The following is a 24775-nucleotide window of genomic DNA, read 5'->3' as shown; positions in this document are numbered from 1 at the left end:
GAGCGAAGGCAACATGGTTCACATCCATTATTGAACAAAGTTAATAAATGCTTGTGATAGAGGAAGAACTGGAGAGAGTTAGGTGTGAGGCCTTACTATAGTTTTCACTGTCTTTGCTGATTGGTATTAACTGACATACTGGTTGGCTTTAATCTGGGATAGATTTTGTTTGGCTCAATCCTGGAATCCACTCCATCTCTGAGGTCAGTCTAATGCAGACAGAAGCCAAAACAACAGACCTCACAGAAGTTATTTCAACTTCCCTAAAAGCTCTGAAGCCAATATTGAAGAAGGCCTGGGAGGTTCAGACAAGCCTGGTCCTTGTTTAAAAAGGCATGACTAGATGGAGAACATTCACAGAGGATAGAGTTGATATCCTTCAATTCAGGGTTCACCGTGGGGATGTTAGAATCCCAGACGCTGTTGGTCTCCCTCCAAACAGTGGAGGTTCAGGCAGGCAGGTGGAGGAGCCTGAAAAGGTGCTCCCCTTCTCCATCTCCATCTGCCTGTCTGCCTCCCCCCACCCCCAAGCTGAGCAAGCCCCAATACCTCTCCAGCTCCATCCATCCAAGTCACCAGATCTCTTGGAGGTCCCTGAGAGGGAACGCTCAGAGGTTGTGGGGAGGGATGCGGGAGACAACCTGACCGGGTCAGCCGTCCATCTTCCCCCTTCCATCCTCGCTAGCTTTGCAGGATCCGTCTCTTTCATCCTTCCTAAGGAGTCGAGGAGCCTGGGAGAGAGGAAGAAGCAAAGGGGACCTAAGAGGCCCTGCAGGGGTTCTCCTGCCCTAGATATTCTCCTGCCCCTGGAGAAGCACAAATGGGGCAGCCCCTTCCCAACAGAAGCCCTTTTTCTAAACATCTCCAGTTTCACCTGTTTGCTCCGCACTCCACTTTCCGAAGGCTGGCATGGTCTGCACAGTAGTGACCAGAGAGTAGATCCCATTGAACTCAGTGGGGCTTATGGACAGAACTTGGTGCCAAAACCAGTCACCATCATGTCCCCAATCCTGAAAACTGCAACCCCAGAGCATGTGAAAATCGACGTAGCTATTACCTGTGGGTGCCGCCATGCTAGGTGCTTTGAATAGAAAGCCCAGTTCACACTATTTGAGCTCTATCACCTCAAGCCAGGCAGATGTTGTGGCCCTATTTGCCTCTGTCAGGGGTTGCCTGGGGACCAAATCTGTATGTGGAAGCAGAGGAGCTGGTGATGCCACATTTCTGAAATATCATGAGATGAATACACCACTCCTCCTTAGATATTGTGTGTGTTTATACACGATCTTCGCAAGTCTCCAGTCTCAAAATATGGCCCCCACCCTGGCATGGAAGGCATCAAAGTATAGATCTTCCACATGTCCTAAATCTGTAGTGTTCTTAAGAATACCAGGCATGTATACCCTTTATAAACTCCAGAGGTGAGCTTTACACTCCTCTTGTGACAGGATTCCCAAAGGCTGAGGGTAGCTTAGAACCAGCCTCTTTTGAGACTGCACCAATTTCCATTTCTTTTATCAAAACCCACAGACGCTCTGCTAGATTTTTCCAGAAGGTTTTACAAGTACCTTTCAAGATGGTTAGAATTTTATTACAGATAGCCAAAAAGGATTTCATGTGTTCCATGTCCTCTGTTAATAGTACAAGCCACCCAATGACTGATAATCCCAGAAGGTTGGGAGAAGGAGTCTTTTATCCTTGTTTAGCATTTCCTGAGGATAAATCTGCTTTCACATTAGTTTGTCTACTTGTTTAGCCTGAATAGGGGAGAGACATGTTTTGTTGCATGTGGGACAGAGGAAGTGGCCCAGTTGTGCTGCTGCAGATGCAGAAGGACTTTTCTTCTCCCTGTGCTCCTCCCATGTGCAAATGTTCCCGTCTGGCTACAGCCTCAGTTCAGAAATGTGGCTTATCCCTCAATCTGAAGGGGGTTTCTTTGCATGCCCCCATGCAGTGGCGTAGCAAGGTCAGGTGTTAGCTGGTGCGGAAAATTTCCTGTCACTCCCCCCCCCCCATTGACTTTATTTCATATTTTCTTACAAAGGAATGTGGATTCTGGGCCTCTGATAACAAGTAGGCCACTGGGGACAGATACTTAAATCTACAGGATGGGTTGTGTTTTAGCTTCTGTTATTTTATTTATATTTATTGTTTATTTAATAAAGTTTATTTTTAAAAACCTGCAAAACTGTTTACCAAAACATAAAACAAAACAAAAAATCACAGCAGTAAAATCAAGAAAAATTGGCAACCCTACTTTAAAACATACAAAATCTAAACTATTAAAACAGATTCAAATTCCTTCAGCTTCCCAAGCATCTGAGTAAGCTTGCCTAAACAAGACTGCTTTTAGCAGGTGCCTGAAAAGAGTCTAGCAAAGGCACTATTTATTGGGATTTCGCCATGCTCTGTATTATCTGAAAAGGAAAACATTTATTTAAAAAGCAGGACTGCACAGCCTGGGAGTCTCATCATGATCAGCGGGATTTATTCCTGAGCCGACGGTGCATAAGATGGGCTAGAATCCTATGCAACCCCCTGCATCCAACTTGTACCTAAATATCTTCACAAACCTGCACCAGAGAGTTGTAGAGTAGGAAGGGATCCCCTGAGGGTCATCTAGCCAACCCCCTGGGGCAATGCAGCAATCTCCACTAGACCATCCCTGACCGATGGCCATCCAGCCTCTCCTCTGTGTGCCTTCTCCATGAGAGGTCTGGGTGGTGGCAACACAAAAGCGAACCTTTTCTGCAGTGGCTCCCCATTCGGGGGAAGGTCTCCCAAGAGAGGCACGCCTGGCCCCTTCCTGACATCTTGAGGTGCCAGGCAAAAACCTTTTTCTATAACTGGGCCTTTGGCTGGTTAGCATTCTATGGCCTTTTCAATATGTTTGTGGGAGGAGAGATCATTGGTTTGCCTTTGCCTTTGTTTCATTATGCGTTTGGTGTTCTAATTTTGCATGTTTATGTTGTGAATCGCCCTGTAAACTTTGGATGAAGGGCAGGATCCACACCTAGTAGTAGTAGTAGTAGTAATAGTAATAATAGCAGCAGGAGTGAACAGCTCCAGTTAATCAGGGGTGCCAACTGAATAAAATATTAGGAGGGAGCAGGCATCGGGCATAGCCAGGATTTATGTTAAGGGGCAGAATCTCATTTCATGAAGGATTTCATTCTCCCCATCGGACGCCCATGGACCCAAGTAAGCCCCACCCTGCAAAGCTGATCCCAAGATGCAGCGTGCACACACCAGTTGAATGGCAATGCCCATTAACGGGGTGGGGGCCTCAAATATTTCATGGGGGAACCAAAGGGACCTCGGTGCCCTGGGGTATGCCAATCTATGAGGAAGAGAAGCAGGCTTTGTTGCTCTCTCTCCCACCATCCCCCCTCCCCACTTTTTGGGCCGGGTTTCTACATCATTCTGGCAGGCAGAAATCCAGCATGTCAGGAGGATTTCCTGTCCATATTGTTGCTGGAATGTTTGCAGTGACTGTGAGCTTCCATTGGATCATTGCAATGGATTGCATTGCATTTGAATTATGGTGCAGAGTCCCATGGACTGCAAGAAGATCCAACCTCTCCATTCTGAAGGAAATCAGCCCTGAGTGCTCCCTGGAAGGACAGATCCTGAAGCTGAGGCTGCAAGGCTTTGGCCCCCTCATGAGAAGAGAAGCCTCCCTGGAAAAGACCCTGATGTGGGGAAAGATGGGGGGCACAAGGAGAAGAGGACGAGATGGTGGGACAGTGTTCTTGAAGCTATCAACATGAGTTTGACCAAATTGTGGGGGGCAGCGGAAGACAGGAGTGCTCAGGTCCAGGTCACGAAGAGGCGAACACGACTAAACAACAACAAGAACGGATTGCTTTGAAGGGATTTCTGCACCAGGTCAAGGAATCTGTAGCCCCCCAGTTACACTCCGCCCCCCCACACCTGTATTCTCGTCCTCTTCTCTTTCATCCTTCCTAAGGAGTCGAGAAGCCTGGGAGAGAGGAAGAAGCAAAGGGAACCTCAGAGGCCCTGCAGGGATTCTCCTGCCCTAGATATTCTCCTGCCCCTGAAGAAGCACAAATGGGGCAGCCCCTTCCCAACACAAGCCCTTTTCCTAAACATCTCCAGTGGTTCCAATGTAGCCTTATTGGAGTTCACCGATTGGGTCTGCGTTGCTCCGTGACAGGAGGAAGGAAGTCAAAATGACACCGAGTTGGTTCAAAGAAAGAGTTTATTCTGCTCTCCGGATAGCAGAAGGCACTTGCGTGGTGAGTCCACAGCAAGTCCAAAGAAATGACAAGTTACATGCAGTATATATACCCTCCAGGCACCCTCTCCCTCCTTCCAACCACGTCAGCTTGTATACGTAGGTTAACAATGAAGCCTTAGCTTACAGGGGATTCATTTGCCCGCTTGCCCGGGACCGAGGAGAGAACAAAAGCACCAGGGAAGCAACCTCTTCAGAGAAAAGAGTTTTATTGAGATCGGCGCAGAGGCAGCCAGTGGAATATCTTCCAAAGACTGGCGGCCCGTATACTGTGTTCAGCAAGCATTCTTATACCTGGGAGCATGCATTCGTCTCCCAAATCAGCTGGCAAGGTTACAACTTATTACCGCATATGGCATATGGCTATATGGCTAGCTAAGCTCCCCTCCCTCCCTTGTATGTGTGTTCTTCTTCTCTTGCATTACTGAAGCAGGAAGCAGGAAACAGCTTCTGGCCTACATAGCTGAAGCAATTGTGGTTTTAACCACAGCTGCTGATAGCTGCTTAACCACAACTGCAGCAGTTAGCTTGGGTCCTGATATTATTGAGATTAACCCTTCCCTCTCCCTTCACTCCCTCCTTATGAACAACCTAATCCTTAGGTTCGTTCTGGGGTATGGGCCTATACTCTCTCACATATCCCATTGAACTCAGTGGGGCTTTTGGACAGAACTTGGTGGCAAAACCAGTGGCGCCCTGTCCCCAATCCTGAAAACCGCAACCCCAGAGCATGGCCAGAAAGTAGACAAGTAGCTATTACATGTGGGTGCCCCCATGCTAGGTGCTTTGAATGGAGAGCCCAGTTCACACTCTTTGAGCTCTCTCACTGCAAGCCAGGCAGATATTGTGGCCCTATTTGCCTCTGTCAGGGGTTCCCTAGGGACCAAATCTGTATGTGGAAGCAGAGGAGCTGGTGATGCCACATTTCTGAAATATCATGAGACGAATACACCACTCCTCCTTAGATATTGTCTGTGTTTATACACAACCTTCGCAAGTCTCCAGTCTCAAAATGTGGCCCCCACCCTGGCATGGAAGCCATCAAAGTATAGGTCTTCCACATGTCCTAAATCTGTAGTGTTCTTAAGAACACCAGGCATGTATACCCTTTATAAACTCCAGAGGTGAGCTTTACACTCCTCTTGTGACAAGATTCCCAAAGGCTGAGGGTAGCTTGATAAAACTAGCCTCTTTTGAGACTGCACCAATTTCCATTTCTTTTTTATCAAAACCCACAGACGCTCTGCTAGATTTTTCCAGAAGGTTTTACAAGTACCTTTCAAGATGGTTAGAATTTTATTACAGATAGCCAAAAATGATTTTACGTGTTCCATGTCCTCTGTTAATAGTACAAGCCACCCAATGACTGATAATCCCAGAAGGTTGGGAGAAGGAGTCTTTTATCCTTGTTTAGCATTTCCTGAGGATAGATCTGAAATCTGCTTTCACATTAGTTTGTCTACTTGTTTAGCCTGAATAGGGGAGAGACATGTTTTGTTGCATGTGGGACAGAGGAAGTGGCCCAGTTGTGCTGCTGCAGATGCAGAAGGGCTTTTCTTCTCCCTGTGCTCCTCCCATGTGCAAATGTTCCCGTCTGGCTACAGCCTCTGTTCAGAAATGTGACTTATCCCTCAATCTGAAGGGGGTTTCTTTGCATGCCCCCATGCAGTGGCATAGCAAGGTCAGGTGTTAGCTGGTGCGGAAAATTACTTGTAACTCCTCCCCCCCCCCGTTGATTTTGTTTTGACTTTATTTCATATTTTCTTACAAAGGAATGTGGATTCTGGGCCTCTGATAACAAGGAGGCCACTGGGGACAGATACTTAAATCCACAGGATGGGTTCTGTTATTTTATTTATATTTATTGTTTATTTAATAAAGATTATTTTTAAAAGCCTGCAAAACTGTTTACCAAAACATAAAACAAAACAAAAAATCACAGCAGTAAAATCAATGAAAATTAGCAACCCTACTTTAAAACATACAAAATCTAAACTATTAAAACAGATTAAAATTCCTTCAGCTTCCCAAGCATCTGAGTAAGCTTGCCTAAACAAGACTGCTTTTAGCAGGTGCCTGAAAAGAGTCTAGCAAAGGCACTATTTATTGGGATTTCACCATGCTCTGTATTATCTGAAAAGGAAAACATTTATTTAAAAAGCAAGACTGCACAGCCTGGGAGTCTCATCATGATCAGCGGGACTTACTTATTCCTGAGCCGACTGTGCATAAGATGGGCTACAATCCTATGCACCCCCCGCATCCAACTTGTACCTAAATATCTTCACAAACCTGAGCCAGAGAGTTGCAGAGTAGGAAGGGACCCCTGAGGGTCATCTAGCCAACCCCCTGGGGCAATGCAGCAATCTCCACTAGACCATCCCTGACCGATGGCCATCCAGCCTCTTCTCTGTGTGCCTTCTCCATGAGAGGTCTGGGTGGTGGCAACACAAAAGCGAACCTTTTCTGCAGTGGCTCCCCATTTGGGGGAAGGTCTCCCAAGAGAGGCACGCCTGGCCCCTTCCTGACATCTTGAGGTGCCAGGCAAAAACCTTTTTCTATAACTGGGCCTTTGGCTGGTTAGCATTCTATGGCCTTTTCAATACGTTTGTGGGAGGAGAGATCATTGGTTTGCCTTTGCCTTTGTTTCATTATGCGTTTGGTGTTCTAATTTTGCATGTTTATGTTGTGAATCGCCCTGTAAACTTTGGATGAAGGGCAGGATACACACCTAATAGTAGTAGTAGTAGTAAAAGGATGTAAAAGGATGTAAAAGGATGTCACATAGAGGAGGGAGAAAGGTTGTTTTCTGCTGCTCCAGAGAAGCGGACACGGAGCAATGGATCCAAACTACAAGAAAGAAGATTCCACCTAAACATTAGGAAGAACTTCCTGACAGTAAGAGCTGTTCGACAGTGGAATTTGCTGCCAAGGAGTGTGGTAGAGTCTCCTACTTTGGAGGTCTTTAAGCAGAGGCTTGACAACCATATGTCAGGAGTGCTCTGATGGTGTTTCCTGCTTGGCAGGGGGTTGGACTCGATGGCCCTTGTGGTCTCTTCCAACTCTATAATTCTATGATTCTATGATTCTAGTAGTAATAATAATAATAATAATAGCAGCAGCAGTGAACAGCTACAGTTAATCAGGGGTGCCAACTGAATAAAATGTTAGGAGGGAGCAGGCATCGGGCATAGCCAGGATTTATGTTAAGGGGCAGAATCTCATTTCATGAAGGATTTCATTCTCCCCATCGGACGCCCATGGACCCAAGTAAGCCCCACCCTGCAAAGCTGATCCCAAGATGCAGCGTGCACACACCAGTTGAATGGCAATGCCCATTAACGGGGGGGGGGGGCCCTCAAATATTTCATGGGGGAACCAAAGGGACCTCGGTGCCCTGGGGTATGCCAATCTATGAGGAAGAGAAGCAGGCTTTGTTGCTCTCTCTCCCACCATCCCCCCTCCCCACTTTTTGGGCTGGGTTTCTACATCATTCTGGCAGGCAGAAATCCAGCATGTCAGGAGGATTTCCTGTCAATATTGTTGCTGGAATGTTTGCAGTGACTGTGAGCTTCCATTGGATCATTGCAATGGATTGCATTGCATTTGAATTATGGTGCAGAGTCCCATGGACTGCAAGAAGATCCAACCTCTCCATTTTGAAGGAAATCAGCCCTGAGTGCTCCCTGGAAGGACAGATCCTGAAGCTGAGGCTGCAAGGCTTTGGCCCCCTCATGAGAAGAGAAGCCTCCCTGGAAAAGACCCTGATGTGGGGAAAGATGGGGGGCGCAAGGAGAAGAGGACGAGATGGTGGGACAGTGTTCTTGAAGCTCCCAGCATGAGGGGGGCAGCGGAAGACAGGGGGGCCTGGCGTGCTCTGGTCCAGGGGGTCACGAAGGGATTTCTGCACCAGGTCCAGGAATCTGTAGCCCCCCAGTTACACTCCCCCGCCCCCCCACACCTGTATTCTGCCCCACCCAAGGTGCAGCTCTACCTGAAGCACAGGAAGGAAGCAGCCCAAGGTCCTTGATGACCTCTAGGCTGGGAGGGGAGCGCCTCCCTCCCTCCCCCCCGGGCGCCCCCTTCCTTCCCCTCCTCCCCCCGCCCCTCTCCCCCCAACTCCTGGGGCGACGCCTGCCTGCCATTCCTGCGCCTCCTTTGCCTTCTGCCATGACTTGGGGGTCTCCCCCCAGGCCCCTCCCTGCCCCCTGGGACCCCCTTCTCCCCACGGCACCCTCCGGGGGAAGAGAGAGGAGACTCACCCAGGAAGCTCGGGCCCAGGCGAGAGAAGAAAGCAGCCGCCTCCTCTCGGCCCGCAGGAAGGGAAGTGGGCAGGGAGGCAGGACCTGCGCCCCCTTCACTTCCTGTCCTCTCTAGGAGTCCAGCTCCGCTCCTCTTAACCCTTCCCAAGCCGAGGGCACCGAGCCCGCCTCTCCCTCTCCCTGGCTGCTTCTGCGCCTGCGCTCCAGGGGCTGCCCCTGCTTCCCTCCCTCTGGGCCAAGGCCTCTGCCCCAAGGAGCCCACATCTAAGCTGACTAGCATAACAGCAAGGGAGGCGGGGGTGGCCATGGGGGGGTTACCTTGGCTCTGCCCCTCCCCCCAAAGAGAGGCTCCAGGATCCCAAGGAAAGGCTGGGATGGAGAAGAGGCGAAGGTCTGCGCAGTGGCAGGAGGTGTCTTGGGCTCAGAGATGGCTCCATCAAGACACCCCCCCCCGGGGGAAACCCCCCAGCTCAGCGAGGGGGAGGGGAGGAAGGAGGGGGTGGCTTCCCGGCCAGGAGATCCCCCCCCCGAAAATGATCTCTTCCCCCCGCCAAGCGGATTTTCCTGCTTCTGCAGCCGCTTTTCATCCCAGGAAAAAGAGAGGAGAAAGTGTCCCTTGCAAGGAATGAAACGCGCACGCGATCCTTTGGGTGGGGGAGACTCAAGGGGGGGGGGCAGATGTGGAAGAGAAAAGAAATGACCATGCCTGCCTGCATGGGAGAGTAGGACTTACTTCTGAGTAAGCCAGCCTCGGGTGGGGCTGCACAGCAGTGCTTCCAAAAGTGATGGGATCAGTGTGCGGATCTCACGAAATTAATGCCGTGCTCTTATAGATGCACAGGGATAAGTGCATTCACACATACAAGGGTTCACAAACCCCTGCGTGTAACTGCAGGTGATGCAATAGGGACCCTTTTGCTGGGAGTTTCCTGAAGGGATTTGCTTCACTTGGAAAGCCAAGAAAGAAAAGTGTGTGTGGATTCTGAACATGGCTGCCAACGTTTCCCTTTTTTAAGGGAAATTCCCTTATTCCAAATAGGATTCCTCGCAAGAAAAGGGAAAAGTTGACAGTTATGATTCTGAAAGCGGAGGAATTCTGGAGGAAGAATTAGAAGGAGCTGGGAGATCCTGCACAGGTGGAATCTCATGAAGAAGAGCAAGTCGGAATTATTGGGGCTGGACTTGTGCTGCTGTAGCCTTATGAGGCTTTGCCCTCGGGTGGGAAAAATATTGCGCCTGGGAAAGGGAAAATGGGAGTCAACAGACACTCAAGGAATAGTTTCGGAGAAAAAGGCTTTTATTTCTACCATCCATGAACTGGTAGAAGGAGCAAGTGTGACAAGTCACAAAAAGCATGCATGAAGTTCACAGTCATGTGCACAAGCATATCTACCCCTTTCCAGTTCCCTCCTCCTTTCTCCTCCCTCAGGAGTTCTGCCCCATGTTGAGGTTCCTGAGCATGTACAGAAAGCTCTCTTGGGACTATTGTGGACTCTTGGCAGGAAAGGGGGTTGATGGGGTTTTCAGAGTGTTCCCGTTGTTTCATTCTTGTGCTTTGGCATGGTTCCCGGAGAGAAAGCAGGTTGCAATGTGGTTCTGAGAAAGGCCTGAGAAGACAAGGGGCTCTCTTCTCGACCTTCTTGCCATCTTTTTAGTTACAGAAGAGAGGAATGTTTCTGATGCTTAGCGGCTGAGAAAATGATTTTGAAAAGCTTTGAGAAGCTTTGAGCCTGCTTGGGGGGGGGGTGACGTCGGGCTTTGAGCCTGCTTGGGGGGGGGGGTTACTTCGGGCCTAGACTTCGGGTCACCTCTCCTCACCTTCCTTCATTGTTTTCTTTGCGAAAAGAAAGACTCGGGTTTCTAAAATATGGCTTATAAATCTCTAGCCTGGAATGTGATGGACTAAATATGAACTCCGAAAGGCATAAGATAACACATGTATTAAGAAAGCAGGAATGAGATTTAATTTGCAGGAGACCCACGTAAAAAGGACCCGTGGAAAATGGTTAATCAGTAAAGCTTGAGGCCAGTGATTTATACCTTCAGATAAATCGAAAAAAGACATTGCCAGGAAGGAATAAAAGTCCTGGTGTTAGGATTATACGCAGCAAATGAAAAGAAGTGGGACTTTTAAATGCTGGGAGGGATGCAGGCAGTGGCAAAGGGGTTGTTTAGACAGCCTTTCTAGAGAGAGAGAAGCTTGGGACTTCCGGAGGCGGCGCGAAACGAGTAATGGCGGTCCTCTTTGCGCAGCGAAGAGGGGCTCCGCAGAAAAGGGTCGTTCGCTACGGCAAAGCGACGACCCATTAAGTTAAACCACGAGCAGAGCGAGCTCGTGGCCGTGGGATCCGGCGGGCACCCAGAGCGACCCCCAAAACGAAGAAGGGACCCCGTAAGGGGCTCCGGAAGCGCGGAGGGGAAGCGGTGCTGTGGATTCATCGCTCTTTCTGCGGGAGTGAAGCCGCGCGGCTGTTACGGATGAGCGCCGACCTTTCTTCCTTTACATTGGATTACAAATCAACTACTCGTGAGTAAGATTCACTTGAGATTGGATTACAAATTTATGAATTCGGCTGAAAGCGGGAGACGAGAAAAAGGAAGTCCGTCTCCCGGTGGTGCTTAGTGATCAAAGGCAAAGGAACTGACAAGCTGGAAGCAGTACAAAAGGGCTTTTAAATGAGAGACAGCATACGTCTGGAGAAGCTGGAAACTGAAAGGAAAGGCAAGTTACCTTTATTTTCTTGCTATTGTGTTTATCTTATTTGGGGATCTTCTCCTCTGCTGGACCTTTAAAATCTTTAAAGACTTGAAAACCCCCAGTCCCGGACTTGCAGCGGGGCAAAAGGCTGTTTTGCGGATACACTTACAAAGTTGAAACGGATACTCAGTGGCATTACTGGTGGATACAATTAAGCAACTGCATTTTGCACCTTTTAAGAAACTATTGTGGCAACATAGAGAGGGCTCTGCCAGAGGGAAAAGGTCTTCTCTAAAGATTATGGTTAATTTACTTAACTGCAGGAACTTTAATGGCGACTGAAACTTTGTTTCTTCTTTCCTGAACTGAACAACACTCCCTCTAGTGGAGTTTGGGATTTACAATTTCCTGAGAACCAACTTTGTTTTGTCTCTCTGTGGTTTGGTTATTTGCTCTGAGGCCAGTCCTTCCCATGGAACTTTTGATAATTTGACCTTGAATCCAAAGACAGGTGTGGAATGAGCGACCGAGTAAAAACAAGAGCTGCGTCGAAAGCAGGGAAAGGCAAATTGGTACAAACAACTTTGGCTTCCCAGGCTCGTAGATCTTCAGTCCCTGCTGTTCTACAGGCTGTACCATCACCAACAACCCCAGCTGAAGAAGCTGAACAGTTAACAAGTGAAGACATGGCAGCTGGGGGATCTAACATTCTTTTAGAGGAAATGTTACAACAATTTGCAATTTTGAATAAAAAAGTGGACGATCAAACTGCAAAAATTGACTTAGCCACATCTTCAATCACCAAACTTTCCGAACAGGTGGCTAAGCATTCACAAGATATTGGAAATCTAAAGGACGCTGCATCTGAAAATCGAAAATTGGCCGAGGCTGCGAATGAAAAAGCAGAAGCAGCAACTAAAGAAGTGGAGGAACTGAAAGGAGAGGTAAGGCCGCTCCATAAACATATTACTGACCAGCAGGCCTACCTGTCTTTGGTGGAACTGCGAAACAGGGAAAATAATTTGAGATTACGCTCTATCCCAGAGATTGAGAAAGAGGACTTGATTGGCTTTTTAACAGCAGAATTCTCTAATTTCTGGGGTATAAACGAAGATACAGATTTCAAAATAACAACTGCATTCAGATTGGGACGGATTGCTGGGAAGGACAGGCCTAGAGACTGTCTGATTATCTTAAGGACTAAGCAGGAGAGAGACAAGCTACTTGACCTACATTTTAACAAAGCACTTGAGATCCAGGATAGAAGAGTACAAATCTACAAGGATATTCCTAAACAATTACTGGATCTCAGATCTAACTACACTGACCTAGTTGGACTTTTGAGAGGTAACGGAATACCATACAGGTGGGAGTTTCCGCAAGGCCTTTCATTCAAATACAAAGGAAAGAAGATAAAAATCAAAACGAAAGAGGACAGCCAGAAGTTCCTATACGACAACGGAGAAGACTTGCAGAAAGGAGCGGCAGCTATTTGGCCACCACCAGAGTCTGGAAAAGAGCTACCATCCTCGGACTTGGACAAAAAAGAAGACGCCCAATAAGAGTAACAACAGGTTGATACAGGATGTCTCTGCAGCTGTATAGTTGGAACATTAATGGCGCGAATTCCCCGGAAAAACGCAAAAGGATTTTCCATATTCTAAAGAAAGAAAATTTGGACATAATTTGCTTGCAAGAAACCCATGTGACCAGGATACACAGGAAGGTGTTAATAAATAAAAGATTAGGCCAAGAATTCATCTCATCAGATAGAGTTAAGAAGAGAGGCGTGGTGATCTACGCCAAGGAGAATTTATCACCAAAATTTCTGTTCAAAGACGAACAAGGAAGAATCCTGGCTATTGAAATATCAACTCAAGGAGAGAAAGTTTTGATATTAGGAATTTATGCACCAAATGAGGGGAAATCAGAATTTTATAAGAAGCTGCATGAGACACTACTGGACTACCTGGACTATTCCAACATCATTATGATGGGAGATATGAATGGGGTTGTCTCCACTTTTATGGATAAGTCACAGAATCAGAATTTGACCAAAGATGGAAGACTACCAAAAACTTTCTTTGAACTAACTGACAATATGGATTTAATTGATTTATGGAGGACGAGAAACCCCCTAGGTAAAGAAGGAACTTTCTTTTCTGAGGCCCACCTGTCATGGACAAGAATCGACCAAATCTGGGCAACTAGAGGGCTGGCACCTAAGACTACAAAAATAGAAATCTGCCCAAAGACTTGCTCCGACCACAACGCTTTGAAAATGGAAATGAAATTTACTACTGCCGACTCCTTTAGATGGAAAATGAATGACAACCTGTTAAGAGATCAAGAGATTGTAAAGAAGGCCCAAAAAGCCTTAAAGGACTATTTTGAAATCAACTTGAATACCTCGGTGGAAAAGAGAATAATCTGGGACGCAAGCAAAGCTGTCATGAGAGGGTTCCTGATACAACAGAATACGATCAAGAAAAAACTTTGGAATGGTAAAAAGGACAAGATATTGGAGAAGATAAGAGATGGAGAGAAAAAATTAAGATTGAATCCAAAATCAAAAGAGACTTTAAGAGAAATCAAATTTCACCAGTCACAATATGCGAAATTGATTAACCAAGAAGTGGAATGGAAAATCAAACAAATGAAACAAAGATCTTTTGAATCTGCGAATAAATGTGGGAAACTGCTAGCTTGGCAGTTGAAAAAGAGACAAAAATTAAATTATGTTACCAACTTAGAAGTTGAAGGGAAAAACATTCAGAAACCGGGAGAAATTAGAAAGTGTTTCCAGAAATATTTTAAAAAACTGTACACACAAGAATCCGAGGAAGCAACTGAGATAGAACAATTTTTGAAAGACAACGGCCTACCAAAACTATCTCAAGAGAAGAGATCAATCTTGAATTGTAAAATAACACAACAGGAAATCGAGGATGCCATTCAGAATATGCAACTAGGCAAATCTCCAGGCCCTGATGGACTCACCTCCAAGTACTACAGGATGTTAAAAGACTATTTGATACAACCATTAATGGAGGTTTGCAACCAGATTATGGGGGGAGGGAGGGCACCAGATACGTGGAAAGAAGCATTCATCACACTGATACCTAAAGTGGAAACTGAAAAGACTCAACTTAAGAACTATCGCCCCATCTCACTCCTAAACGTGGATTACAAAATATTTGCGGATGTTTTGGCTAACAGATTTAAAAAAGTATTAAATGAAGTAATCCATAAGGACCAAGCAGGCTTTCTCCCAGGTAGACATTTGTTTGATAACACCAGGAATATTATCGATATTCTGGAACTTTTACAAACAAATATTAACACCAAAGCAGTGTTAATTTTTATTGATGCGGAGAAGGCCTTTGACAACATTTCTTGGAAATTTATGAAGAAAAACTTGGAAGGGATGGGAGTGGGAAGGGGGTTTGAGAATGGAATAGAGGCAATCTATTCAGAACAAAAAGCTAAGTTGATAGTGAACAATGTGGTGACAGAAGAACTTCATATTGAAAAAGGAACACGCCAGGGGTGCCCCCTATCCCCTTTATTGTTTATTTCAGTCCTGGAGGTTTTGCTGAATATGATAAGGGAGGATCGGCAGGTACAAGGAATACGGGTCGGAGCGAAACAATATAAACTGAAGGCATTTGCAGATGACTTGGTTTTAACATTACAGGAGCCAGAACCTAGTACAAAAAGAGTTTTGGAATTGATTCAGAAATTTGGTCGGGTGGCGGGTTTTAAGCTGAACAAACAAAAAACTAAGGTGTTAGGGAAAAACTTGACAGTTACTGAAACAGAGGGGTTTCAGAAGGAAACAGAACTAAACATTGTTAAAAAAGTGAAATACCTGGGGGTCAATCTGTCTTCTAAGAATTTGAATCTATTTAAAGATAACTATGAAAAATGTTGGTCAGAAGTTAAAAAAGATTTAGAAATTTGGTCAAGATTGAAACTATCCTTGTTAGGCCGAATTGCAGCTATAAAAATGAACGTTTTGCCAAAGATGTTGTTCTTGTTTCAAGCCTTGCAGATCGTGGACAGAGTGGAATGTTTTGGAAAGTGGCAGAGGGATATTTCTAGGTTTGTCTGGCAGGGCAAAAAGCCCCGAATAAAGTTTAAAATACTAACCGATGCAAAGGAGAGAGGGGGGTTTGCCCTGCCAGACTTAAGGTTATATTATGAAGCTGCGGCCTTCTGCTGGATGAAAGATTGGATTTTATTGGAAAACACTGATGTCCTAGATCTGGAAGGCTTCAATAATTCGTTAGGTTGGCATGCGTATTTGTGGTATGACAAGGGGAAAACACATGGAATGTTTAAAAACCATATTGTCAGAAAAGCAATATATATGGTCTGGAAAAAATACAAAGACTTATTGGAAAGTAAAACTCCGAGGTGGATTTCACCAATAGAGGCCAAAGCTCGGAAAACACCCAATATGGAGGCATATTGGCCGAAATATTGGGAAATAATAGAAAACATTGGAGGTAATTGGAGGTTGCAGAGCTTTGAAAAATTAAAGGATAAGGTGCAAAATTGGCTACACTATGCCCAAATTAATGAGGTTTTTAAGCTAGATAAAAAAACAGGATTCCAGGTGGAAAAATCGAAACTTGAGACAGAGTTGTTAGAACCAAAGACCAAGGTATTATCGAGAATGTACAACTTGCTGCTTAAATGGAATACTCAGGATGAGACAGTTAAATCAGCCATGATAAAGTGGGCTCAAGACATTGGGTACAATATCATGTTTGAAGACTGGGAAAGGTTATGGACCACCGGTATGAAGTTTACGGCATGTAATGCCTTGAAAGAAAACATTATGAAAATGGTATACAGGTGGTACATGACCCCAGTCAAGCTCGCTAAGATATACCATTTGTCTGATAATAAATGTTGGAAATGCAAGGAGGCTGAAGGGACATTCTTTCACCTCTGGTGGACTTGTCCAAGATTGAAGGCCTTTTGGGAAATGATCTATAACGAGTTAAAAAAGGTGTTTAAGTACACCTTCCCCAAGAAACCAGAGGCCTTCCTTCTGGGCATTGTCGGCCAGAAGGTGTTAAAAAAGGATAGAATTTTCTTTATGTATGCTACAACAGCAGCAAGAATTCTCATCGCTAAGCATTGGAAGACCCAAGATTTGCCCACACTGGAGGATTGGCAGACGCAATTGATGAACTACATGGAACTAGCCGAGATGACTGCAAGGATCCGAGACTTGGGAGAAGAGGCAATGGAGGAGGACTGGAAAAAATTTTAAGACTATCTGCAAAAGTATTATAAGTTGTATGAAACATAAGACGCCGTATGATTTGGAACGTTAGCCCCAGCAACGAAATTTATTATCTATGAAATTGATAACATTCATGAAAGAACTAAAGTTTAAATGGGTAAAAACGAAATTATGTTATATTTTTAGAGTAAATGGAGAATAAGAGATTTAAACTTAAATTGCAACTGAAAATATAAAGAAACACACGAAATAAGGGTATAATTTGCTGATAACTTTATTATCAAGAACGCATTATGCGGGAGATGTGGGGAAGTCCAATGGAAATTTGAAATAAGTTGTTGAAATGGTTGTGATTTTCTGTTCTTTTTTTCTTTCTATATGTCTATTCTTTTGTTCTTTCTGTAACTTGGAAAAAATGCAATAAAAAATTATTATAAAAAAAAAATAGAGAGAGAGAAGCTTGAAAAGCGAGAGATAGGAAGAGAAATGAGGGCGGATTAGAAGAAATCCCCCGATAAGTGAGGCAGCCCAGGGATACTGCAGCCTGGCCTGCCAGGAACCGGCCTCCTTGGCGCCTCAAACGGAGGCGAGGCTCCGATTTCGAAAGGCGGGCAGTTGGGAAAAGGCGGGAAAAGTCGTTTCCCTCAGAGCCGCTGAGGGGAGGAAGGAGCGGGGGGAGGGGCTCCTCCTCTCTTGCCCCTCAGAGACACGACGGGGACCCTCTTGTGAGGGGAGCAGAAAGGGGGGCTCTCAGGCAAGGGGGCGGCAGGGGGGTCTCTCGTCTCTCTCCCCCCCCCTCACGACCCCATTGCGTTCCTCTCATGGCGGAAGGCCTGGGAGAAAAGAAGCGACCATGCCTGCCTTCAAAGACGGAGGTTCTGTTTCAACCTCTGCTTCCAAAAGCAAAAGAAGGGGGTCCCTTCGGGGAATGGCTTCGGAGAGCCAGTGTGGTGTAGTGGTTAAGAGTGGTAGACTCATAATCTGGTGAACCAGGTTCGCTTCCCCTCTCCTCCACCTGCAGCTGCTGGGTGACCTTGGGCCAGTCACACTTCTCTGAAGTCTCTCAGCCCCACTCACCTCACAGAGTGTTTGTTGTGGGGGAGGAAGGGAAAGGAGATTGTTAGCCGCTTTGAGACTCCTTAAAGGGACTGAAAGGCGGGATATCAAATCCAAACTCCTCTTTTTCTTCTCTTCTTGATCTTGACAACCTGAGTTGTTTCATGTCTCACAACCTGAGTTGCTGGAGACACTACAGATGAGACGAAGCAGATGTTGGACATGACAAGTGGGAAGACTCCCTCAGAGGCGCCTTTCCCTGCTGGTGTTACAACTGAGGGAAGAAGAACGTGTCAGAAGTCGGTGGTTTGCCTTGAAAGAGGGACAGATTTGCAGTTGAGAGGTGACTCGAGATCACAAGGAGAAAGAGCAGGGGGTAGCGGAAGAATGAGTGCGCATGCTCAAACGCCACATGAATATGATAGAACACACCTCTGCGGGAGAAATGGCTCATTTGAATGACCAGGTAATGTAGGTAACAGGTGGGAGAACATATTAAGGAGCAAAAATGAAGAAGGCCTTGTGGGAAGCCTGTAAAGTGCAATTTCTTAACTGATAGGAATTGGAAGAGGGATATTCGGACGGTCTTAGGCTAAAAATGATCTGTGATGTGAACTGGAATGCGCACTCCCTCTTTCCAGCATGAGCTGGGGGGGGTCTTTGCCCGTGCAGTGCTGTGACTCCTTTCACAGAGACATCTGAATCCCTCTGGGAAAGATCCCCTGGACAGTTTTTGTCTAACAGCCCCCCCCCATAAAAGCCCCACAGGCAGGCATGGAAGCGCAGGAAGGTGGGGAGAGGGATGGGGAAGGTGGGGGTGCATGTTGATAAGGGGGGCAGCCCCTCACCATGGGACTCTCCCTCCTGACTCCCAACGCCAGTTCAAAGCAAGAGGGACACCTGCCATCCTTTCCCTGTGTTTCCAGCCAGAACACCAGTTTATACTGGGCTCCCAGAACCACCTGACCCCATTTCCCACCCCAGAGCGGGGCTGGACCAATCAGAAGCCTCTGCATTCGACAGCTGGCCAATCTGCTTTCTTCGCCCACTTTCCTGAGGGAGTTTTCCTCCTGAGTTTCCCTCTTGCCTGCTCCCCTTCATTTCTCCTTCATTCTCTTCCTGTTCTTCTTTCACCCATTGTTTTGGGGGTCAGCTGGGTTCCCCCCACCCCATGGCCTGGCAGGCCCAGGAGGAGCCCACAGAGGCGGCAGGGCCAGGAGATGGCATTTCCCGCCCTTTTCTGAAATAGGCAGGAACACCATGTTGTATCTTCTGGAGGCCCCAGCCGCTCCCAGAGATGCCATGGCTCCCCTGTGGGCCACATGGGTCCCACGCTCTTGGGGTTTCTCCTCCTGGCTGAAGGAGGGTGGCACCTTTGGGTGTCAGCACTCACGGGGTATCCACAGCAGCCTTCCTGCCATGATGGCTTTGCCTCCGCAGGGCGGCCTCTTTCCTCGCCATGTTTGCCCAACAGAGGAGGCCTCTCCATTGGAAGAGGCCAGGCAAGCGGCTTCAGAAGAGGAAGCCATTTTGGAGAAGAAACAAGCTTGGCTGTTGTCTGCTGAGGGTCTCCTGCCTTTCTTCCAAGGCTTCCTGGGGGCTGCAATGGCCAGAGGAAGAGACAGGGCCCCCCCCCCCAGCCTGAATCCCCTGCAGGGCTCTGGGCAGCAACCAGAGCCTGCATCAGTTTCCTTTCCCAAGGCCTTGGAGGAACCTTGGGGTGCGGAAGGAGGAACCCCAAATGGAGATCAGGCTCCTGACAAATGGGGAAAGGAACTTTATATGGCCTCTGTGAAAGAAAACTCTGGGTTGAGAGACTACTCAGCAGCCCAGTTCGTTGGGGTACAAGTCCCCCACTGGTCCATGTGGTCAGTAAAAGAAGGAAATTCCAGCCAAGTAATTTGGAGCAAAACAGCAGTCAGTAGACTTAGAGTCTTTATTGTTGCGCAACAGGTTCAAATAGCAGTATGAACTCTTGAGCATGGGGCGACATTAACTTTTAAAACTTTTGCACCATATCCCAGAATATCCACCCTCCCTTCCCCACAGGTGGGCGGGGTTTGCAGCACCGAGTGGGGCTCACCTGGGCGGGTGCCACCTGCCTGCTTGATCCGGCCTTTGACCTGCCCTTGGCCAGGGAGGACAATGGACGGCCGCCCGGGGGTGGGCCTAAGGCCAAAAGAAAAGAGGATGACTCCATTGCTCAAGCCTCTTTTGCTGTTCTTCTTCCAGGATCAGGATCAAGATCAGGAGCGTGTCCAGGCGGCTGGATTGAGGTAAGTAGCCGGCCTTCTTTGCTTTGCCTGGATGGGGGGCGGGGGAGAGATTTGGCCTCTCCGCCAGGCTAGGCCGCATCTTTGGCGTGCTCGGTTGGGCACGTTGCGGCCTTTTCGGCTTTTTTTCCGCAGCGTGGGAGGGAGCTTGACTGCTCTGCCACTGGCTGCTGGCCTGAGCCCCAGCGGGGCTTCTAGTGCGGCCTGCTCGCCTTTTGCGGCGGCGGGGGAGGCATCGCTCACCGCCGGCCCGGGACCCCTGCTGACCCAGGAGGACATCGCGCGCCCGGCTAGGCCGCAAATACGGCCTGATTGCCTTTTGCGGCGGGAGGGGGGATCATCAATACATTGCACAGAATCATCAATACATCTTTTTTTAAAATAATATTTATTATTTTTCCAAAAACACTAAAAGAAAAAAGAAAACAAAAAACAAGGAAAACAATACAACAGATCAAATTAACAAAAGAAGATTAAGACAATAAAATAAATCAACCAATTTCATTATCCCATCTTTCATTCACTTATTTCCACGACCTCCTCACACCTCCCTTTTTGTATTCCACTTCTGTTAGTTATTTCAGCAATTCCTTTCCATCCTCCTCTGTTTTCAATCCTATAATTATCTTAACTCATTCTAACCTTATTTTTTCCTTTAATTTTTTTTTATAATAATATTTTATTAGAATTTTCCAGAAAGTTAACATCAACAAAAATCAACAAAAATCCGGAAAGAACGAACAACAAACATCAAAAATCCAGACAAAGAAACAACAAGAAAAGAAAAATACAAAGAAAGAAAAATAAGCATAAAAGAACACTCTTTTATATTAATAACTTTCAAAACCTTATTCTCTTTGCTTCCACCTGCCTTCCCTTCTTGTATTCTACTTTAAAAATTAGTTCAGCAAGATCGTTCATTATTCATTTTATGCCTTTGTCCTTCCCTTTATAATCTTATTTGTCTTAATCGCTAGAACCCCTTCATTTCATTTTCAAAGCCTTCAACATTCATAAATTTTACAATATTTTTGTAGATAAACTTTAAACTTCTTCCAGTCCTCTTCTATCTGCTCCTCTCCTTGATCTCGGATTCTGCCGGTCATCTCTGCCAGTTCCATATAGTCTATCACTTGCATCTGCCACTCTTCCAAGGTGGGTAGATCTTGCATCTTCCAATGCTTTGCAATAGGTATTCTTGCTGCTGCTGTTGCATACATGAAAAAAGTTCTATCCTTCTTTGGCACCAATTGGCCGACTATGCCCAGGAGAAAGGCCTCTGGTTTCTTCAGAAAAGTATACTTAAATACCTTTTTCAGTTCATTATAGATCATTTCCCAGAACGCCTTAATCCTTGGGCACGTCCACCAAAGGTGAAAGAATGTTCCTTCAGTTTCTTTACATTTCCAACATTTATTATCAGGCAAATGATAGATTTTTGCAAGCTTGACTGGTGTCATGTACCACCTGTAAATCATTTTCATAATATTTTCTCTTAAGGCATTACATGCCATAAATTTCATGCCGGTGGTCCACAACCGTTCCCAGTCAGCAAACATAATATTATGACCAATGTCTTGTGCCCATTTTATCATAGCAGATTTAACCGTTTCCTCCTCCGTATTCCATTTCAACAACAAATCATACATTCTCGACAATATCTTAGCATTGGGTTCTAACAATTCTGTTTCTAACTTTGATTTTTCCACCTGGAAACCATTTTTCTTGTCCAAATTATAGGCCTCTCTTATTTGAAAATAATGTAACCAGTCCCACAGCTTATCTTTAAGTTTCTCATAACTCTGCAATTTCAACCTGTCACCTTCTTGTTCTAAGATCTCCGAATATCTTGGCCATTTAGATTCCATATTGAGCTTTTTCAAGGCTTTAGCCTCCATTGGCGACAACCACCTGGGGGTCTTACTTTCCAACAAGTCTTTATATCTCATCCAAACATTAAATAGTGCTTTTCTAACAATATGATTTCTGAAACCTTTGTGAACTTTAACCTTGTCATACCACAGATATGCATGCCACCCAAAAGCATTGTCAAACCCCTCTAAATCCAATATGTCAGTGTTCTCAAGAAGTAGCCATTCCTTCATCCAGCAAAAAGCTGCTGCTTCATAATATAACTTAAAGTCTGGCAGGGCAAACCCCCCTCTGTTCTTAGTATCAGTAAGAATTTTGTATTTTATTCTGGGCTTTTTGCCCTGCCAGACAAATCTGGAGATTTCTTTTTGCCACTTCTTGAAACAGTCCATCTTGTCAATAATTTGTAACGTCTGAAACAAAAATAACATTCTTGGCAATACATTCATTTTGATAACCGCAATTCTACCTAACAAGGAAAGCTTTAAATTGGTCCAAATTTCAAGATCTCTTTTCACTTCTGACCAACACTTCTCGTAGTTGTCTTTAAATAAATCAACATTTTTTGAGGTCATGTTCACCCCAAGGTACTTCACTTTTTTAACCAATAATAGACCTGTTTCTCTCTGAAACTCTTCCTTCTCAATTGGTGTCATGTTCTTCTCCAACACCTTTGTTTTTAATTTGTTCAATTTAAAACCTGCCACCTGACCAAATTCTTCTATTATTTCCAATGCTGTTAGTACTAGGGATTGGCTCCTTTAGTGTCAGTACTAGGTTATCTGCATACGCTTTAAGTTTATATTGTTTAGCTCCGACCCGTATACCCTGGATCTGCTGGTCCCTTCTAATCATATTCAGCAAGACCTCCAAGACAGAAATAAAAAGCAGCGGGGAAATTGGGCAGCCTTGTCGTGTCCCTTTCTCTATCCTAACTTCTTCTGTAACTGCATTGTTCACTATTAATTTTGCCTTTTGTTCTGAGTAGATCGCACCTATACCGTTTCCAAACCTTTCTCCCACCCCCATCCCTTGTAGATTTTTCCTCATAAAACTCCAAGAGATATTATCAAAGGCTTTCTCCACATCAATAAATATCAAAACAGCTTTTGTATTTATGTCCACTTGCAATTTTTCCAAGATATCAATCAAGTTTCTTGTATTATTTGACATTTTTTGATATTTTTCCTTTAATACTCTATTAACCTATCTATACTTAATTCCTTATAATATTTCTACTAAAGCCGTATTACTTCATTCTAACATCATTCTAACATTCATTAATTTTGCAATATTTCTCTAAATAGTCTTTTAATTTCTTCCTATTTTCTTCCACCGACTCTTCTCCCTGGTCTCGGATTCTGCCAGTCATTTCCGCCAATTCCATATAGTCCAGGGGTCTGCAACCTTTAAGACAAAAAGAGCCACTTGGACCCGTTTCCGAAGGTTAAAAAAACCTGGGAGCCGCAAAACCCGTCATTATAAAAATAACTTTTGTCACTTTTTATTATTTCTTTGTTTGACTCCTCAGAATTACTCCTCCTCATAGAAATAAACGTTAAATTAACAAGTTACCTTTTTGTGTGTGTGTGTTCTTCACTCCCCTTCAAAACAGTGACCAGCGTACATGCCCCTTACATTGTAGCGGGCGGGCGGGAAGGTGACTAACGCACGCACCGCCCCCATGCGACATCACAGCCAGTACAGTGCCCGCCACAGTGGGGATTGTCGGGGCGCACAATGCGCCTCCTCCCCTCGTTAGTATCCACCCCGGAGCCGTGGCAAAGGTGTAAAAAAGCCACAAGCGGCTCCGGAGCCGCGGGTTACAGACCCCTGATATAGTCCATCAACTTCACCTGCCATTCTTCCCGGGTGGGTAAATCTTGTGTCTTCCAATACTTCGCGATGAGTATTCTTGCTGCTGTTGTAGCATACATAAAAAAAGTTCTATCCTTCTTTGGCACCAATTGGCCGACCATCAATACATCATTGCTACATTGCTAAAATGTCAGAAAGGGGAGGGTTACACAAGATTAGCATAGGCAAATGTGTCAGGACAACACCCAAGTATAAGATTAGCACAGGCAAACATGTCTTAAGTACCCACCACCCAAAAGTACAACAGAACTTCCTTTGCATGTCTGGAGCCTGAGGCAAGTCCGGTGATGAGATCTGGCTTCCCTTGGAGAACAATGAGCCCAGCAATTGTCACCTCTGGGCATTTCCTGGGTTAGGAGGTGTGTATACATGTCTTCACACTTGGAGAGGTGGCAGGGGAAAGAGTCCTTTTTCCAAGGGCAATGGAATGGAGGAAACTGGCAAAGGAGGTAATTATATATTTTTAAAGCTAAGTATCTTCCCTGAGCTGTATTCCCAAAATTATCCATCGCTGCCCTCTGACGAAGAAATGAGCAGTCCATAATTTTTACGGTAGGTTTATTGTAGCTGTGAGAGACAAAATAACAACAGGAAAATCCCCAGAAACCCAGAAGACAAAAGTCAGAGATTGATGTGCATTATAATGAAATAAGTATTTGATCCCCTATCAACCAGCCAGATGTCAAATCTACCTGGTATCTTCACTGTATGTAATAAACTGAGATTAGAAGCACCTGCTGTAAGGCAGAGATCTTACCTGTTATCCCAGGTTGTTACAGTACCTGTACAAAAGACACCTGTTGACAGAAGCAATCAATCATACCAGGGCATTGAAAATGGGTCGAGGATAGGTATTCCAGCATGGAAATTACCCAAAACACACGGCCAAGGCAACAAAGGAATGGCTCAAGAAGCAGCACATTAAGGTCCTGGAGTGGCCTAGCCAGTCTCCAGACCTTAATCCCAATAAAAAATCTGTGAAGGGAGCTGAAGGTTCGAGTAGCTAGACATCAGCCTTGAAATCTTACTGACTTGGAGAGGATCTGCAAAGAGGAGTGAGACAAAATACCTCCTGAGACGTGTGCAAACCTGGTGGCCACCAACAAGAAACGACTGACCTCTGTAATTGCCAACAAGGGTTTTGCCACCAAGGACGAAGTCATCTTTTGCAAAGGGATCAAATACTTATTTCACTCATTATAATGCACAGCACATCAA

The 24775-nt window shown here is 45.7% G+C and overlaps 2 protein-coding genes and 1 long non-coding RNA gene across 4 annotated transcripts in view; 1 reads left to right on the top strand and 2 right to left on the bottom strand.

The window, feature by feature from the left end:
* The window catches only part of LOC309514972 (uncharacterized protein), a 59421-nt gene that overhangs the window by 2263 nt on the left and 32383 nt on the right, over positions 1–24775 (bottom strand). The window contains exons 2-3 of the mRNA XM_082192519.1: positions 8521–8558; positions 550–731 (exon numbers count right to left, since the gene is read on the bottom strand). Of these exons, the coding sequence (XP_082048645.1) occupies positions 550–709 (160 nt within the window). The 5' untranslated portion in view covers positions 710–731; positions 8521–8558. The remainder of the gene's footprint in view (positions 1–549; positions 732–8520; positions 8559–24775) is intronic.
* LOC309514929 (uncharacterized protein) overlaps positions 1–24775 on the top strand; it is a 123274-nt gene that overhangs the window by 76418 nt on the left and 22081 nt on the right. The gene's annotated exons all lie outside the window — the stretch shown is intronic.
* Positions 17679–24042, bottom strand: LOC309515132. The gene is made up of 3 exons (XR_014212306.1): positions 23531–24042; positions 22851–23079; positions 17679–20444 (listed from the first exon to the last, which is right to left on the bottom strand). It is a non-coding gene; the product is annotated as an uncharacterized lncRNA (long non-coding RNA).

This window comes from Podarcis vaucheri (assembly GCF_965113315.1).
Source record: "Podarcis vaucheri genome assembly, chromosome: 12".
Classification (NCBI taxonomy): domain Eukaryota; kingdom Metazoa; phylum Chordata; class Lepidosauria; order Squamata; family Lacertidae; genus Podarcis; species Podarcis vaucheri.
Note: the sequence above shows the minus strand (reverse complement) of the source record. Positions and strands in the feature narration are given on the sequence as shown.